This window comes from Agelaius phoeniceus, chromosome 13 (genome assembly GCF_051311805.1).
Source record: "Agelaius phoeniceus isolate bAgePho1 chromosome 13, bAgePho1.hap1, whole genome shotgun sequence".
Classification (NCBI taxonomy): domain Eukaryota; kingdom Metazoa; phylum Chordata; class Aves; order Passeriformes; family Icteridae; genus Agelaius; species Agelaius phoeniceus.
The window spans coordinates 3,851,667-3,870,204 of record NC_135277.1 but is presented as its reverse complement, the minus strand read 5'-3'; the positions used below and the strand labels follow the sequence as shown (position 1 = coordinate 3,870,204).

Sequence of the window (18,538 nt, the reverse complement as noted above, 5' to 3'; positions counted from 1 at the left end):
ATTGTCACAGCTTCCTGGGCGGGGAAAGAAGTGAAAACATGCAAAGAATAAAGATCACAGGAACATAAGAGGCTTTTGATTGCCAAGTGCATGTGCAGGGAACAAAGGTGAAGGTTACTTCTGGAGCTCTCTCCTGTTATTCCTACAAATGCCTACTTGAATTTTACCAGATTTGGGTGTCTGTACTAAAAGACAAAACAAGCTGAAAGGGAGCAAAAGCAAGTCACAATAAGGTCATGCTTTTTTTTCCTCTCCTTTTTACATTTGGGAAAAAGCCAAGATGTTTTATACTCAACTTTATCACTAGAAAAAAAGCAAACCAAAAAAATCACCAGCAATGTGGATGTGCCTTAGGTCTGAGTTCAGCCTCATTCCTTTTTCTGACAGAGCAAAGCAGCACAATACAAAGGCAGATTTTTTTTATTCAGCACCTCTGCACTGTCAGGCTGAACCCTGCTGGGCAGAACCAGCCTCTGAGCAGCTTCTCCAAGAGGAGCAGCACAAGAAAGGCCTCGGCTCTTATGCAGCAGTGCAAAGATTTGCTCTGCCAGACTTTACCCAAGCTCTCCCAGCTCACAAGCAGGACCCTCAAAGGGGATTCATCCAGCAGCAACAGCCCTGGAGCAGAGGAGATTCCCTGAGGAGGGGGAGGAAGGAGAACTGGGTGGGCTGCAGCAGAGAGAACTTCTGGCCTGACTCCCCTCCCACCCTGCTCATACCACACACACCCAGCTTTACAGGGAATTTCCAATGCTGGATGTCTCTCCAGTGAGGCTGTTCCACTGCAGAGGTGCTTTCTCCTGTGAACCCAGGGAGATGAACCCGTCACATCCCTGTCCTTCCCAATCGTGCCCACCCCATTACACAGCTCTGACTGTGTTAAACAATGTCCAGTCAATCCGACTGCCAGGAATTCTCCTCAGCATCTCCAAAGGGAAGGAATGTGAAACCAAGGAATCACATGGCAGCTACACCTCCCCCTGCATATACCACCCACCCCCCTCAAACAACAAAACAACACTGCCTGTCATCTGAAACCACAGCCAGGCTCCAGCCAAAAAAGCTATTTTCCTAAGAATCCCAAGCAGCTGAGGCCCTTAAGTGATTGTATCCCTTCTGGGGGCCTCCAACAAATTTCAATAACTGCAAGAGGCAGTATTTCCTTCCCAAAAGTCAGTTTGGGAAGTATATCAAAGCAATAAAGTCTGAACAACTGAAACTGCTGTACACAAAGGCCAGCAGAAGTATTTCAGCAATGTAAAGCTAAAAACTGAAGCTGCTGCACTGCACACCCTCTGCTGCTGTGAGGCTTTGGGTCGATCTTGGGGCAGGGAGAGGTTTTTCTGTGGAAAACCTCACCCTGTGCTTGCAGGGAAGGAAACTGTTAGCAGGGAGGATTGGTTTATCTCAACGGGACAAGGGCTGTGACTGAAACAGCAGATTCACAGTCCAGCTTCTGACACACTGATTTATCTGTATGCTGAACTAAAAACTTGAATTCCAGTGTTTACACACATTTCAGCTTGTCCCTTGCTCTCTCCTCTATGCTCAACAGAATTCTTTAAGCAGAATAGGTATGATTTAGGCACAGAGCCTCCTAATGTAGCAAATGTCACTTATCAAGCGACATTTTTATTAAGCCTAATTTTAAATTTTATTCAGTAGCACAAAGCTTGGATTTTGTTTGCTTATTAGAGGAGATAGCCCAAGGTGGGATTCTGGCCACAAGCCAAGTTGTTTTCTGGCATGTCTGGATTGACAGAGACCAATCAGCCCCCCCTGTGGTAGCTGGCAAGGGCAGACCCTGCAGGGCTCAGGAGGCACAGGCTGTGCCTGCAGGGCAGGGGTGGCACTTACAGCATGTCAGGACAATTGTCTGGCTTTTCCAGCAGCCCCCCTTCCATGACGAAGCGCAGCACCTGCTCGTTGGTCATGCCCTGGTACGGCTGCTCCGCCAGCGTCGCGATCTCCCACAGCACCACTCCGAAGGACCTGCAGGGAACAGCACAGCTTTAGGCTCCCAGTCATCTTCACAAGCTGTAATTCTTACAAGATGCTGAGTGCTGGGTGCCCATGGGTGTTTTCTTTTAACAAAGAATTCCAGTTCCTCAAAAAACACGAGCCTGTGGTGACAGTCACAACCCCTCCCTCCAAAGACTGCTGACTTCAAGCACCTCCACTCTAGTGAGAAAAGGGCTCAGGTGAGAAAAACTCAGTTACCCCTTTGTGACATGCATGTAACTGTGCTCTTGAAACACAGCTTCCAGCTCCTTCCAGATAACTACAAAGGACAGCAGAAGTGAAAAAAAGCAGTTTGTCTAATAATAGGAATTGATTACTGGCAAAGGAAGATAAGCATAGTTATGTAATTGGGTAGTTTGGACGTAGGTATTGACACTTTCTAAAAATATCTCCATTTAAAATTAGATTATTGAGCAGACACAGCTCAAATTGTCTGCCCTGCACTGAAGAGTCATCTACTTTAGGAGCTGCTGGGCAAAGAAGGAAAATCTCGATGCTGTCTGACTTGTGTGGTAAAATGCTGAGTCAAGCTGAGTGAAAAACACACAGTTCCACTGGGGGGGAGTTATGAAAACAGGAGTCCAGTGCCATTAGCTGGTTATGGCCCTGGGGTTTTATCTTTCAGATATCCCTGGGATCTAAACTGGTTTGCATCTGGAGCCAGAAGCCACAAACTCCCTTGCAATTGTTTTCCTTTTAGGGGAGGGAGGGACAGGGGGTCAACTCAACATTTGGGCGCCTTTGAAGCTTCTTTGATCACCGCAGGGATAACGAGGACAAGTCTTGCACACCTACTCGTCAGATTATCCTAACAAATAAACTCAGATTGCTCCTTCCAGGCAACTACCAGCCTCGAGAGAATGCAAGATGCTGAGGATTTATTTATAGAAATCCACCCTCACCCTGAACAGTATTACATTAATTTTAAAATGTCCTCCTTCCCTAACTACAACAAAACCAGCCCTGTCTAATTACCTCATTCTTCAGCCTGAAAAGCATTAAAAGAATGAGTTGCTAAAATAAAGCTCCACCCTTCAAACCTCCAGACACTCTTCCTTCCTGCAGTTGCCATTTCACCTAACAGCTTATAAATCCTGGACTCCAACCACTCAACAGGGTTTTGTCTTTTTGACATCTTGGCTTCTAGAACTGATCTCGAAGAACATGGAGCTACATGTCACAATATCTGCCCAGAAAGGCAGGAAAAACAATCTCAACCTTTTGTTTACTGTTTGATGCAAATAAATGGCCCCTAAAACAGCCAAGCTCCACAGTTTACACTGAGCAACTTCAAATCTGAACCAATAAAAGGATTCAGGGAATTTTTCCTGGCATGAAGAGACCTCCAATGTATAGTGCCTGGTGTAAAAGTCACTGAGAAGGAATGATCCTTTTAGCCATAAGCAGATCAAGTAAATAGACAGTATTTCATGACAGTGTTAAGTCAAGTTCCACTACATTTGGAATTTAGATTGAAATTTCTCTGTAGCTATGGATACATGTTCTAAACAAACAGCAAATTTCTCACGTTGAGCCTGTTTTTCTGTGCCTCCAGACAAGTAGACCCCTGTGAACCAAATTTCAGAGTAAATCACTTCCAACAATTAAGATGCCAAACCATCCCAAGGAGAAACTCTCTGAAATACCCACGAGTACTGTGAGCCTCCTCTCCATAAAACCATTTTTTTCCTCTCTATGCTTACAAGTAAAAATCTGTCAAGATTTTACTGCTCCTCCTCTTCAGCTTTCCAATCCTGTAATCAGCAAACTCCTTTCCAGGTCAGGATATTCACTCAGATTGTCCCACTGATCAAGTGCAACACCGTTTGCACAATCCTGCTTTGGACTGAGCAACCAACAAATGCCAAATCATGGAATCCCAGGATGGCTTGAGCTGGAAGGGAACTTAAATCCCATCTTGTTCCACCCCCTGCCATGGTCAGGGACAAATTCCCCTGTCCCAGGCTGCTCCAAGCCCCATCCAACCTGGCCTTGGACACTTCCAGAGATGGAGCAGCCACAGCTCCTCTGGGCACCCCATGCCAGGGCCTCTCCATCCTCACAGGGAAGAAATTCTTCCCAAAATTCAATCTAAATCTCCTCTCTTCCTTCTTAGGGAAGCACTCATGTAACTTCCTGCAACAACTACAGCACTTATTTACATCTGACACCTTAGCTGGCGTCACCTGGGGTTTTTTTGTTTGGAATTTGAGTTCTATTTAATAAAGAATAACATCACTTAAGAATCCCAGGGTAAAAGGAAGCACGTGTGGAACACACATGGGACATCCCCAATGCTCACCCTGAGCTGCTGCTGAACCCTTTGGAGGCAATGGCTGGACCTGAAAATTCCTGTTGTTGTGTGGTTGGAACAGGCAGCTCTGCCAGCTCCTCACTCCAGGCTGGGTCAGTTCTGCATCTGGGGATTTTCTAGTGATATAATCCAAATTTCTGTCTGCTTTGTGAAGCCATTACAAGTCCCAAAATTCTTTTACTGGGGGGACTGCCAAAAGCATGCCTGCACTGTTCAATCAGATAAATGGCTGATACAGGGCTTCCCTTCAACTCAATGTGGCTGTTTTCATCTGCTTCCAAGTCTGAGGGTTAGTGGATTCAAAAGTAAGTTACTAGCCATATGTAAAATAAAATTTAAGCATCATTCTGGTGCTTTGCTTTTTCACTTTAATTCCTCTTAGGAACTTTTTGTTCAGAGCTGGTGCTGTGAACTACAGACCACTGACTCCAAACTCCTCAAGCTGCTCACGGAAAATGCAGTTTACTCCTAAAACACCATTCCTACTGACTTCTAGACATTTGGAGGCAATCAGCTGCCAATTCTGTAACAGATCAGCAGTAAAAACATCTTGTTAGGAAGGCAGAGAAACCATAAAAGACAGAGGAGAGGTTTTGCCAGTACACAACCATCTTCTGCCAAGTACTCTCTACCTATCTCCAAAAGCTGGGGGGTGTGTGGGGAATTGTTCCAGGGGATTACTTCTCCTAAGTACACGCCTCTATTAATAACTGCACAGATACAGCAAGCATGCAGTGTGCTTTGAAAGAAAACCCTATTTCTGCATCTTGCAGTATATAAACCAAGCAAACAAAGCTCCAAATGGGGAGGGATATGCACAAGGGAGAACTCCCCAAAAAAGCCTGCGAGTGTACACAACCCATCTGGGGGAAAGTGATGTTATTTACACAGAAGGTTTTGATGGAAAAGCAGGTCAGCACTAGGAACCTTTCTATATTCTTGGCAACTTTTAATGCTTCTCTTGAAGGAAGACAATTTAAAAAATGACAACTTGCTCTTCCAGGTGTAGGTAATGTTTTTCACTGCACAACTGATTTTACAACTAACAGCAGGAAACATGCTGCCACCTCCAGTTCTGGAAATCCATTTAATTCTGCTCTCCCTGAGAGCAAAATTCAACCTCATGCATGAGTTCTTGCTGAAATACAAACTCATGGAACAAGAGATTTACCTCTGAATGGACAGGAGAAGCAGTACACTTAGTTAAGTCTACTAAAACAAGAAGAGAGGCTAGAAAGGAGGAGGTTAAAGCAGCTTTTCAGAGCCCCTGTTTTGTTACCAGACGTCGGAGTGCGTTGTGAAGACTCCATCCTTCAGCGACTCCGGGGACATCCAGCGGACGGGCAGCAAACCCTTCCCTCCCTTGCGGTAATAATCTGTCTCGTAGATGTCTCTCGTCATGCCAAAATCTACAAGGGAGAAATACTCTGGGTTTGGGTGAGAAAATGAGGAACATCTCCCCTTCCTACAAGGCAGAGAATCACACTTGGCTGTGAGGAATCTGCGCTGTGCTCCCACGACACTTGGCTCTGCAGACACTTCAGCTGCTGCCTCAGGGCTGGTGACCTTCCCTCCCAACACCAACAGACTGTGCCACTGGCTTCGGGGGTGACAACTCTGAATGGTTTAAATATAGGAATGTGAAAATTACAGCATTTATGCTCAAGCTTTGCAGTAAGATGAGTCTTCTGAAGGTCACATAATTCACTAATTGTTCACCAAATTCAGTGATTTTCGGGTTTTTTAAGGAGCTTCTTTAGTACTTATAACCACTGTGTTTAATTGAACAATCTCACATCCTGAAGGAAATACTTCTCTTGGTTTTCTTTTTCCTATTTCCAAAGATAATGCCCAGTTTCTGTACAATATTCCATTTCAAGTGCTACAGAGGATTATACTGTTCATTTGTGATTAACACACCCAAATATTAAAGACATACTTCTAGTTTATATGTATGCTCAGCTGTAAATTCATAAGCATTTGCAAGACTTGGATCTAAAGATGTTCATCCCCCTAACTGTAATCAGATTTATTCCAGTGTTTTTTCCCTACAATCAGTCTGAGACAGAATTGCTGGGTCTCACACTTGCCTATTGAATCCAGTTACTGTGTTCTCAAAAAGTTAATAAATTAGAGGTCATCAGTCCTCTGACTGATATTAAATGCTGTCTGATGACACACAGGGCAAAATCCATTTTACCAACACAGACCTCTAATTGCCCCTTTCCCCCCCCCCAGGAAACGTGCACAGAACTCCCCCAGGTCTCTCAGTTATCACCAGTCTGTGGTGAGTGACCAAGCAGGGGTACCAGGGTGATTATGACTAAAAAGCCCATCTGTGCAGCTCTTCCATCACTCCCACACACCAGGGTGACTTTATCCCAGCTGAATGGAAGATTTTTGCAAAATGTAATGCAAATAAGAAACAGACATGCAGTGAGCACAGGGTAGTGTGGCATAAAGCTCTTCCTCTGAGATCTGAACAGTCTGAGTCGGTGTGTTCCAGCCAAGATGCTCCTAAACTGTTTCAGCATGAGGGGATTTTCAATGCTGCTACATAAACAAGAGCAGTGCAGCACATTTACAAAGTGCTTTTGGGGTAACCATGAACACATTAAAGGGAAGAAGTGCACCATATCTTCAGTTTACAGAATTGTGAAACAAGCTGATGGGGGCAGGAGGAGAAAACTGCAATGGGAAGGATTTAGGCTGACTTCCCACGAACCTGCAGAAAATACACAAAATCCCCAAAAGATCTTATTTCCTAATTAACTGACTCAAAATGAAATCATTTTTTCTTTCTCCCAAATGACAGGATTACTTACACAAATTATCAAAATAGCTGAGTTAAGCTCTGAGAAAAAGAATTAGTTTCCTACAGCAGAAGGCTGTTGCTATACATGTTATTTTAATATGCACAACTCAAAAACAGCCAACAGCTTAAAATCACTCTCTCTGGAGAGCAGACTGAAAAAACTCATCTGACACTATTTTGGAGGGATGGTGAAAGGAAAAAAAAAATTGGTGATCTAACAGCAGAGCAGAAGAAAAGCCATTCAGCTGTCTGGGAAGCAGAACTCCAGTTTAGACTGGAAAGCACCCAGCTGAAGTCATTCCACTTCCAACTCAGATACGATTTTAAATAATCCTAAAATTCTCATTCTTGAATCAATAAACAGGAGGTAGAATTATTTTTGTGCATTGTCAGAGACATGAATGACACACCAGTGGTAACTACACCATCCACCCAGATGTCTGCAGTATCTGAACCTAAACCACTGCCTCTTTTTAAACCCACATGCTGTACTGTTGGCTCACTGGAACAACAGCAAGCAGAGCTATTCCAGAGGTTTCAACTCAGTGTTAACTGCTCACAGGTCTTAAATCACAGTAATCTTCACAAGGAACATATTTCATCCTGCAGATATTTCAACTAGAGCTCAGCTAAAAAAAAACAGTAAAAAAAAGCAATATAAAAAGCTTTCTAAGACTGATTTTCTAGGATCACTGTATGAGCTGTGCCAGGGTCAGGAGAGCCCACCTCCAATTTTGACTGTGAAGTCCTCGGCCACCATGCAGTTCCTGGCAGCCAGGTCCCTGTGCACGAACTTGTTGGCGTTGAGGTAGGCCATGCCGTCGGCGATCTCGCCCGCCATCTGGATCATCTTCTTCAGCGTCGGCGGCGCCTGCCCGGGGTTGCTCTGAGCAGCACAAGGTCAAACAGTTAACACACCACAGCCACTCTCCTGTGCACACCCTGGCTTCATGTTCTGCTCCTTTAATTTATCCACACTGGAATTTCTAGATCAAGGGCAAAAGCTGCTGAGCTCATTTTCTACATAGGCTGCTGTGATTTCAGTGGCGAGTGACCTGTGTGTCATCTTTATCCTTCAGACTCTGCATCATATGAGGCAATTTTAGCTGTTAGACTGATGGCCTATGCATGAGAGTTTGCACAGGAGCTAAGATAACAGACATCTACTTTCCAGCGGGGGCAATGGGCAGGACACACAACATGGAACAATTATCCTAACATGTGTTCTTAAATCAGCCAATTTCTGTAACATCTTGATGGGAAAGTAGATCAGACAAGAGACCTAATGCAAATCTGGAAAAGAGGGCTTGGTGGCACAAGAAGGGACCTATTCCATGTGGCACCCTGGGCTGCCTCATGAAAGAGCTGTTGGAGATCACACAGCAGCTCATGTTTTGTCCTTAGACTGAAGGAGAAGGGCAGGAAAGGCTAATTGCCTGCTGCTTCCAACGTGAGGCTGTCTTGTTCAAGATGATTCAAACTGAAGAAATAAACAGCCCCAGCCACTCATGACTCACCTCTGTGTCTGGCCTCAATGATCTCAGGTAACTTTTGAGGTCCCCACGTGTCATCAGCTCCATGATAACCAGTGTAGGCTGGCCCTGAGAAACAACACCAAGCAGCCGAACCTGGCAGAGGAAAAACAAATGTTCAGTACAAGTATACAGGTACAGCTAATTATCATTTATTCACGGTGATACGTAGCCCTGTGGGAAAGGTCTGATTGCAGATTTGGTTCCATTCTCTGACTGGGGTTTCATGACAATATCACAAAGCTGTGCAGAGTTGAAGCTAAAATCCCAAATTCAGTCCCAGAACAGCCTCGTGCCAATGAGCCCCAGAGCTGGTGAATCACAGCCTGGTCACATCTCCAGGACTCACCACATGGTGACAGTTGAACTCCTTCATCACCGAGGCCTCGTTCAGGAACTCGATCCTCTCGCGCATGCTCGCGGACTCGTTGACCGTCTTGATGGCCACCCTGGTCTCTGGCTCATCCTTCACCACTCCCTTGGCTATTCCCTCATACACCATTCCAAAGGAGCCTTGCCCCAGCTCCCGACACATGGTGATCTTCTCCCGGGGCACCTCCCACTCATCAGGAACGTACACTGGGGGAGAGAGAACAGCCCTGATGTTCCACAGTGCTGGGATCCCTGCCTGCTCCATGACAGCAACTGCCCCAACAGCTCTGGGGCTCAAACCCCACACAGAATGCTGAGAGACCCTGCACCATGTGTGCAAACAGGCCCCTGGGCTGTCCCACACAGAGGCAGGGGGATGGTGCCACACAAATAAATCTGGAAGAAAGGGGGGCTTGAAGCAGCCTCACTATGGTACTGACATACTGAGATAGAAATAAGGCACCTCAAAGCCAAAACCAGGGTGGGAAGAGGCTCAAATCAATGCTTTAGGTTAAATCTTTTCTTGGAATCCTTGCTCTCCTAATTCTCCCAGACAGCATCAAACAGACTTGATCATCTGTATCAGTTTAGTGTCTGCTGTATTCTCTATTAACACTGAGTTTATGGCTAGAGGGAAGCAGACTCTGATCCAGCAGCTCTTTGCATGGCACTATTCTGATCCCTTGCACACACCATTGCACCAGCAAAGGCAGAACTTGCTGCTGCTGCTGCAGGTCTTTGATCTGAGGCAGAAAAGAGCTCTCAGAAGGTGACTGCCAGGAGGCAGGACTGCCTCAGGCAAGAAGACATCCAAGCACTCACTGATGCTGCTGCCTATCAGTCACCCAAGGAGGGGACAGTTGTGTCACATGCTCTGCATGGGTGAAATGACAGGATGAAAACAGAGGATTATAGCATGAACAGTGACAGACCTTTAACCCTAATGGTGTTGCTACAAAAAATAACAGTAAAATAGTCTGCTGCCACTCTGGGTAAACCCATTACTCTCCTGGGGGAGCTTTGGGAATACTATTCCAGCAGGAATTCTACAACAGCAGCACCAAACTAAACCATAAACAGGAAAACTGAGGCCTCAAGGACATTTGTCTGATGCTGTGATTTCTTCAAGTAGTGGGTTTGTTTCAATAGGGCAAAACAGAGCTTAAAAGGGCAAACATGAATGAAAGACCACAAATTCATTCATTCTTCCTTCATTCCAGTGAAAACATGACTGGATGAGTAGATATTAATCTGAAAGTGAAACTACTGAATCTGAATTTGCCTCAAGTGGATGAAACTCCAGGAAAACAATTCAAAAACTCCTCAGTTTCAAGCGACAAGTGGCATTTATGTATCAGCAATTGTGGATTCCAGAGCTGTCCTAATAAAATAGGAAAAGTGGCTTTACAGCACATCTTTTAGGGTTTCATACCTTTCAAAGTCAGACACCAACAGAACACAGGACAGTAAAAGCATCTCAAGTTAATGTCACACTCACCATCTGAGGCACTGAAGTACTCAGGGTTCACAGAAGCATAAAGTACCCCATTGCCCAGTCTGTCACTGTTCCTGTAGAAATATTGGGGTTTATTTCTTTTATCTTTAAATCTGAGTATATTTCAGACCATCTCTTGTACAGTTTTTCTACTGCTTGCTCAACCACAGAATATTCTTTACTGAACATGGAGTTTTTCAGACAAAGGGACAAACAGATCTTATCTACCTCACATAATCAATGGGAACACAGTCCAGAATAGCTTGTCAGGAGTTCTGCAGTCTTCTCTATACCAAATCAGCACCAGGAAAACGTAAACACAAGGTACTTCTAGCTTTCTTTTAAGAAAATCAATATTTTTATACAACCAGGAGATCTGTGGCTGAGAATGCAGCTTACCATCATCAGCTCTGCTGTGGGAGTGAAGTTTTTTAGCAAAAAACAAAAGTGGGGGATTCCATTCAACTATTTCCTAAGTGTTTCTAGTATTTTATTTTAAAACCACACAATGCCACACCTCCCAGCTTTACAGGGGTGATTTTCAGAATAAGACATGAAATAAATGCACTTTGAGAGCTTTTGCAGGAGACAGGCTCGCAGAGAAAATATTTTTGTGTTAGAACATCAGTTTAAACACGGAAAAATTATCAGGAATTTCACTTAGGAGAGCCTAAGGAAGGCAAAGCAGATATTCTAATCACCAGAGACAAAGCCCTCTCTGGAGAGCTTGAGCAGAACTGGTACCACTGTCTGCAGTGCTACCAGTGAATTAGAGCTGGAACTCATGGGATACTCAATGAGCATAATTAATGTGAAAGTAATAAAAAACATCCACAGCTAGAAAGTTGCAAGACTGAACATTTGTACTGCTATTAAGTTCTCGTTATGTATTTCAATGAGATAAAAAAAAAAAAATCACTAGTCACAAAAAACAAACCGAGGGAAACAAATTACCAGAACAGTCCCAGTGACAGCTCTTGGCCAGAATATAATTTTTTAAGTGGATGTAAGACTTTAAAAAACCCTCTGGAATTTGAAAAAAATCAGATTATCCTGAATGGAACTGAGGCAGAAAAGAGCTCTCAGATGCTCTTTTCATGATTTATATTGACCCATATTTCAGTCAAATATTCTGATTATACAGATCCAGTGTGTGCCACCAATGCCTCACTGATATGTTCCTCACAGCCCTCCTCTTCCCAGTCAAACATGTCACTTCAATAAAAACCCTTTTCATATCTCCAGATGCTGCTAACTCTAAACCACCTCCTTTTCCATCCCAACAAGGCAGAATCTATCTCAGCCTCTCAACTCCTCTGAATGGCATTTCTCTTTTTAATCTCTAACTCACTCCACAGGCACAGATTTGAAAATAAACAATTTCCCTCCTGCAGGTTTAAGCACCAGCACATGGAACTCACCTCTTTTTGTTAAAGACATAGAGCATTATCAGCAATCCCCCAAGGATGAGCAGCAGAGCAATAGGGAGCACAATTACCAAGTGCAGGAAGTTTCCATAGTTTGCTGCTGCAACCAACAAGAAAACAATTGTATCAGGGTTTCTATAAAACCTCTGTTAACAAAGAAACATTCAATACCCACTCAGTGCATTTCCATACAGGGAAGAAATCAAAGTTCTCATTTTCTTGTCTGATGTGGAAAAATGCACTCGGAAACCCTCCCTGACTGCAGATGAGTGAAACAAGAAAGCAGACACTGAAAGGCATTAATTTTGTACAGAACAGTGTCTGTCTGGGCTTTGTTTTCACAAGTTATGCTTAAAGGACTTGCATTCCTCAGTGAACAATATCCAATTGTTCACTTGCACATTCACCTTTTTTTCCACCTTTTGTTCACCTTGCAGCTGCTCATGTTCAGAATATACATGCACTGCTCTTTACTTCAAATTGTTCAAAGTTCAGCAACCAGAAAACCAAAAAAAGAGATAAAAGGTGGAGTTGCAGTTTTCTGGGGATATATCAGCTCTACAGCTAAACACAGAATGCCTTAAAGAGGGTCTCTCTGTGGTCACGTTCTTCCAAAATATAAATTACTCCCATTGTCAGGGCCAGCATCACCCTTTCATCAGGACACCTTTTTTATCAAATGTCACTCAGAACAGGTCAACCTGCCAGCCAAAAATCTACACAAATGATTTGTTTCTCCAATTATTTTGCAATTTTAAGCAGGTTTGCCCTGTTGCCACAGGTTTTGTACATGGCAGCTCCCTGTTGTTATAGCTAACATCACATTCCCAACATAGCTGCACAGCCCAGGAAGCCACAGCAGGGTGTTCTCCACCCCCAGAGACACCCAAAGCTGCAAGGAAAGGACCACACCTCACATAACCCTCCTGGCTGTCAACACTTGCCAAAAAAATGGACCAGAGAAGAGTTCCCAAAGAGCCATCAGCAAGTCAGAGAAGTGTTCAGAGGCAAGAGGCTCAGATACCCAATCACATCAACATCAGGAATTATTAAAAAGACAATAAACCCCCAATTTGACACAGACTATAAATATTTGTCTTACATTTGGGCTGCACATAGAAAGAGATGGGCTCAGTCCAGGAGCCATTCCCAGCTAAGGAAGTGGCCTGAACTCTGGCAGAATAGTTTCCAGGGTTCAAGTGGGTTAGTTTAGCTCCTCCAAGCTTCTTGTATTCCTGTCTGGAAACACATTCGCGTTTCTCCTAGAAGGAAAAAGCAATTTACACATGTTATTATCTTCACATTCTGGAGAAGGCAATATAGCTGCAGGATAAGCTCATTTTTATAACTAAAAGCCCCACCTGATCAGTTTTACTTCAAACACCATAAGGAGATATGTGGAACTTAAGAACTCAAAGGAAATGAAGGAAAGACATGGTGGCAGGTGCTGGGTGTCTGAAACCACAATTTCTGTTTATGCAGCACTGCACAAAAGCATGCTAATAAAGATCCTTTCTGTGTATAAATTACGAGTTATGAGTGGTAATGACAAATCCTCACCTCGCCATGCTGCCCATATTTGATTTCATACATCAGGATCAGCCCATTTGGATTTGCAGGCTCCAACCACTTCAGGTAGACAGTGTTTTCCTCTTTTGCTTCCCATGATACTGTTCCTGGAATGTTATCTGCTCCCTCTGTAAAATATTTACAGGTGATGTGACAACAACACCTATGACTGAAACAGGAACTTCAGCAAGAGTGGAAGAAAATGGAAAGTTCAGAATATTCTTCAGTTGCAGAAGCTCTGCAGCAGGAGCCATTCAAATCCAGGGAACAAACCTCCATTGGCCAAAGGCCTGCTGGAGATTAGCTCAGTCTGAACTACTGGTTCCCAGAAAATCAGTGCAGAGCATACAGCTCCACCAGGCATGGCCCTGTGCGCCAAAAAACCCCTGGTTATTAGCACCTGATTCTTCCTTCCCAGCCCTCCCCAACACCAAAACAGTGCAGGGAGCTATTCCCACCAAATGGCTGCAAACAGCTGTAAACACACAACATGTGCCCCACTGACAGCCTTTTCCTAAAACAGTCATAGGAAATCCATCCCCGTTTAAAACAGTCTCAGCAGCAATTCAGGAACTGCTTTATCCCTATTTAGTTCCTAATAATTTTACATGACTTATTAAAAACTTAACAGGACTGTGATGTGTGTTTCAGTCTGGACTGAAAAAATACCACCTTCTCAAAGATATCAGAATAAAAGAGTATTGTTTAGCCTTTAATTTTCAGAGCATGTGTTAAAAATCTGAGAACACTTCTTTCCTTTTCCCTGATCTCACAGATTTCCTTATTGCCTTGAAATAAGCAATACTTTTTGCTTTTTTTACTGACACAGCTGGATCTGGATTATGATAGCCTTTCCTTCCAGAAACAAAACAAAATTGCTACCATTCTGCATCCAATATCCCCAGACATCTGCTGGAGTCAGAAGCTCGTTGCTGGATGCATATGAGCTTACACTAAAATCATCTCTATTCTTCTCAGAAGTACAATCTGCAGAAGTCCCAACGACGAGTACAGCATTCAATGCTTCCTATTTGAAGTAGTCTAGAGGCCAGGGATTGGGCACAAAGAAACACAGTATTCCTCCTGTTCCCAGGCTGGACAAATGCATGGTCATACTGTGACAGAAGAAACATTTGGCAAACATTCCCACCAGCAAAACTCCAACATCTGCAAACAGTTCCGAGTGAACACAGCAAAACCAAACATTAGCAGAGAAACGTTGCTGTGGCTCTATTCAGCACACAGGGAGCTGAGGAACAAAACCTTTCAGCCCACCATGTCTGGGGGTCTCACTTCTATTGCTGGGAAACAGAATCTCTCCTAATTATCCTGGCAGTCAACTTCTCCCTTTCTCCAGCTCCCCAGCAGAGACTCAAGCACATCACTTAGTGCACACAACACGCCAGTCAAGGACACAAAATAAAAAAATCTTTGCAGCACCAATTTATCCTACTGCATGGATTTTTTTTACTATACCCCAATGTAATTCTAGCTGGTAGAGCTTGTCCCCCTGAGCTTGATCTCTGGGAGCATACCTGAGGGCATCGTTCTGGCAAACACGAAGTTGGACGCGCTGCAGCCGAGCGTGTCGGCCTCGTGGTTGCAGCTGTGGATATCGATGCGGTAAAGAGTGAAAGGCTGCAGATGGGAGATCACAGTTCTCTCCTTGCCATCCACCTTGGTCTCAAAGAAGGGATATTCCACCTCGCTCTCCTCCGTGTCGGAGGCGTTGGTGAAGTGCTCGGTCCCAGTCGCGTTCCTGCTCCGCGTGGCCAAGGTGGCGTTGGCGATTCGGAACACGTCCCTCCGCTTCCGGTCGGGCCTGAGGGGCAGACACAGGTACAGAAAAGGGCTCTTTAGAGAAAATCCACTTCTTCTCCAGAAAATCCACTTTCTTCTCCAGAAAACCGTGCCAAACACCCCAGCGAAACAGGCAACAGCTAATAAAAAAGCTAAATAAAGGAAACCGCAAAACAAGAGGAAAACTTTGTCTAAATCTGAACCGGTCACGTGTCAGCACATCTCATTTCTCTCTCTTTTGGTCACGAACCAACCAAATCTCTGAAGCTCACACTGCACCCCAAGATCAATGTGCAAACTTCTGACCTCACACAATAAACCAAGCAGCAAAGAACAGCTTCACCGTTACTCAACAAACATCCTGGATTAGTGGTTCATGACAGCGATGCTGACGCTTGAAATAAAAATCAGATGCTAAAGGTTGAAAAGGTTAGGGGGGGAAAAATTGTTTTGAAGTTTGCTGGATTAGCAAAGGAAGCTGAGCCTACTGAGAGTTAGCTTTGCAGTTGTGATGAAATCAGAATGTATTGCACTGAGAGGAGAAACCTTGGAAGGCCGCTGAAGGCCATGAAGGTTCACCACCACTCGGGTGGTAATCTGTGTACCTCTGCTTCTCTCACCCAAACAAAAGCTCTGCAAAGGAACAATCCTCCTATGTAAGAAAATTCAGCACTAATATTGTGTGGAGGCAAAAGTTCAATGAGCAGCTTTGCCTTACAGGTATCTGGGTGAAATTTAAGCAGAGTTAAGAAGTTGAGGATTTACAGCCACACCATTGCTTTCTCAAGCCCAGGGAACTGCTGTAGTGGACAGCCCCAAGTGACAGGACAAGGATCAAGACACTCTGAGAACCACATGGATCAGGTAACCAACACCCTGTGGCCATACACTGGACCTGTCCCTTGGTCCTGCCCCAGATCTGAGGCTGCTCTGTACAGGAGCACCAACTACACAGGGCAGTCTGGCTTTACTGCTCCTGCCCCTTTGTCTCCAAGGGCTGCAGGAATGCTCATGCCTGGAAAGCAACACCCCAGGGGAGGTAAAGGAAAAAGGTAGAAGAGTCACACTACAAAACCAATTTGGGCTTGAATCCTATCCCTGAAATCACTTCACCAGTGCCCATGGAACACCTGGCCACTGAAAGAGGTACCAAGGGCATGAGGTCCAACAGCTCTACCAGAGAGCAAATTACAAACCAGGAAAATGAGGCCTCCCTCGAACACACAACAGGAGGAAAGATGACTCAACAGGAGAACTTAATTCACTGTCAAATATATCATCTGAGTACATGCAGCCACAGAGCAGCATGCTGCAGAGAGAGCCAAGAACAGGCTCACTCAGTTTTGAAACCTTCTGGCAGAGGCTGGAAGAATTTTTTTCTTTAAGAGCTCAATACAAAAATTTCCAAAATCCCTTTACTACGTAGTGAGTAGTCATTTTGACACTCTAACCACCATGTAAAGCCACATCACAGAAATAAACACAGACAAGAAAGAATTTCCTAAGTTAGCAACAAATTGTTTAAGCAACACACAAGTGAATATCTTGTCAGTTAAGGCAATTTCATAGGACAGAAGCATTTGTGCCTTGTCTACACTGGTATCTATGGAAGTTACTAAACCTATTCACCCTGCTTACAATGTGTATTGATTTACTGCTTTAGCTCAGTGGAAAGAACAAACTTCTCATCAGTAAGTAGTTGGATGCCTAACCCTGAACTGATGAACATTTGCACAGATTCTGTGGTTAAAGCAGTGAAAATAAAAAGTTCATTTTTAATCAACCACAAAAGCATATGCCAATGCAAGAACCCAAAAGGCCTGACTTTTCACTGCTTTTATGGGATGCATGGAGCTTCAAATCTTTGGTGGTAGCTGGGAGTGGAGGGGAGTAGAGCCCTACCTTGTCTTTGGAGAAAAAGATAAAGGAACACAAAACTTGTTGGTGAAAATTACAGTGGTGTCAGGAAGGGAAAAGAGCTGCAGGATAACCACAAGGCAAAAGTAATTAAAACATCATGAGATTTGACCTCAGTGCTTTTTGGTCAAGCAGCTTCCTGCATTCATGAAATGCAGAGATAAAGGCAAAAAACAAGCATCCAAGGAAGTAAGGAAAAGTCTAGAGATAAAAACTTGAAAAATCATTTATTCTATTAAGGGAGAAGGAAAAGAAATGCAAGACAAAAATTAAAAATAACACTAAAAATTCAATCAAACAAAAAACATTTAAAAAAACTTGGGCTATTTAACAGCAAAGCTCACTCTTTCTGTAGGTCATGGCAATTTTAATGTTACTGCTCAGACTACACACAGAGCCTGTCCCATCCTGCTCAGTAGAGAAACAAAAACCTTGAAGAAACTCATTCTCCTCTGGCAGTCAGTGTCTCTTCAAGACTAAGCAGAGTCCTGTTTGAAATCCACCATGGCACTAACACACATGGGGTCATCCAGAAGTTACACAGGAGATTAGATCAGACTTCTTAAACAATCTTCAGTCAAATACTTTCATGCTGTATTACATTCTGCAACTCTTTCATAATAACCTGGACACAGGTAGAACACTGGAAACAAGTACTACTATTGAGGCTTGCACTAACACATTAATTAACTTCTCCCTTGGGAAAGAGAGAAAAAAAAATACATCAAGTAACAAGCTGCTTAGATTTGTCCCATGGAGATGTCTCACCAGCTCATAAACTTTAATTTCCCTGACATACAGTCTCTTAAAAGTTGCTTGGCTATGCAGCTATTGCTGAGCATTGTCCCTCATCTGCTCCTGCTGTTACAAAACACCCTAATGGCAGTAATTTAAGAGAAAAAGACAAGCTTTCAGGAAATTCTCTGTGAACTGATCAGTTTATTTGTTACTGAGTTCAAGGTTCTATGAGTTTTCTTGGAGAGGGGCAGGACTGCAAGAAAATTTGGGAGAAGACAACACATTCTGAATTACAAATGTTTGGGGAAATAGAAAAACTTCCTTTTCAACAGACTTTCAAGTAGTTTAGACTTGACACATGGCTTTCAAAACTCCTCGCTGTGCTATTTCATGAAGTCCAAAATCAGATCTTGTGATTTCCCACGGCTCAGCATTTCCATCATGATCAGACACGGAGGATGCAACTTCCCTGATCTTGGCTGCTGCTTCTCATCATCACTGCACAAAATGCTCAGTGTGACCCAAACACAGCTCAGC

At 43.9% G+C, this 18,538-nt stretch overlaps 1 protein-coding gene across 2 annotated transcripts in view; it reads right to left on the bottom strand.

Annotated features, from left to right (window-relative positions):
• Positions 1–18,538, bottom strand: part of IGF1R (insulin like growth factor 1 receptor) — a 170,805-nt gene that overhangs the window by 11,666 nt on the left and 140,601 nt on the right. Inside the window, exons 11-20 of one of the 2 annotated variants that reach the window (XM_054641934.2) lie at positions 15,082–15,368; positions 13,538–13,674; positions 13,080–13,239; positions 11,972–12,077; positions 10,554–10,624; positions 9,033–9,262; positions 8,669–8,779; positions 7,878–8,037; positions 5,616–5,745; positions 1,858–1,992 (exon numbers count right to left, since the gene is read on the bottom strand). In XM_054641934.2, coding sequence (XP_054497909.1) covers positions 1,858–1,992; positions 5,616–5,745; positions 7,878–8,037; positions 8,669–8,779; positions 9,033–9,262; positions 10,554–10,624; positions 11,972–12,077; positions 13,080–13,239; positions 13,538–13,674; positions 15,082–15,368 — 1,527 coding nt within the window. The remainder of the gene's footprint in view (positions 1–1,857; positions 1,993–5,615; positions 5,746–7,877; positions 8,038–8,668; positions 8,780–9,032; positions 9,263–10,553; positions 10,625–11,971; positions 12,078–13,079; positions 13,240–13,537; positions 13,675–15,081; positions 15,369–18,538) is intronic. The other variant, XM_054641935.2, reaches the window with a different exon arrangement.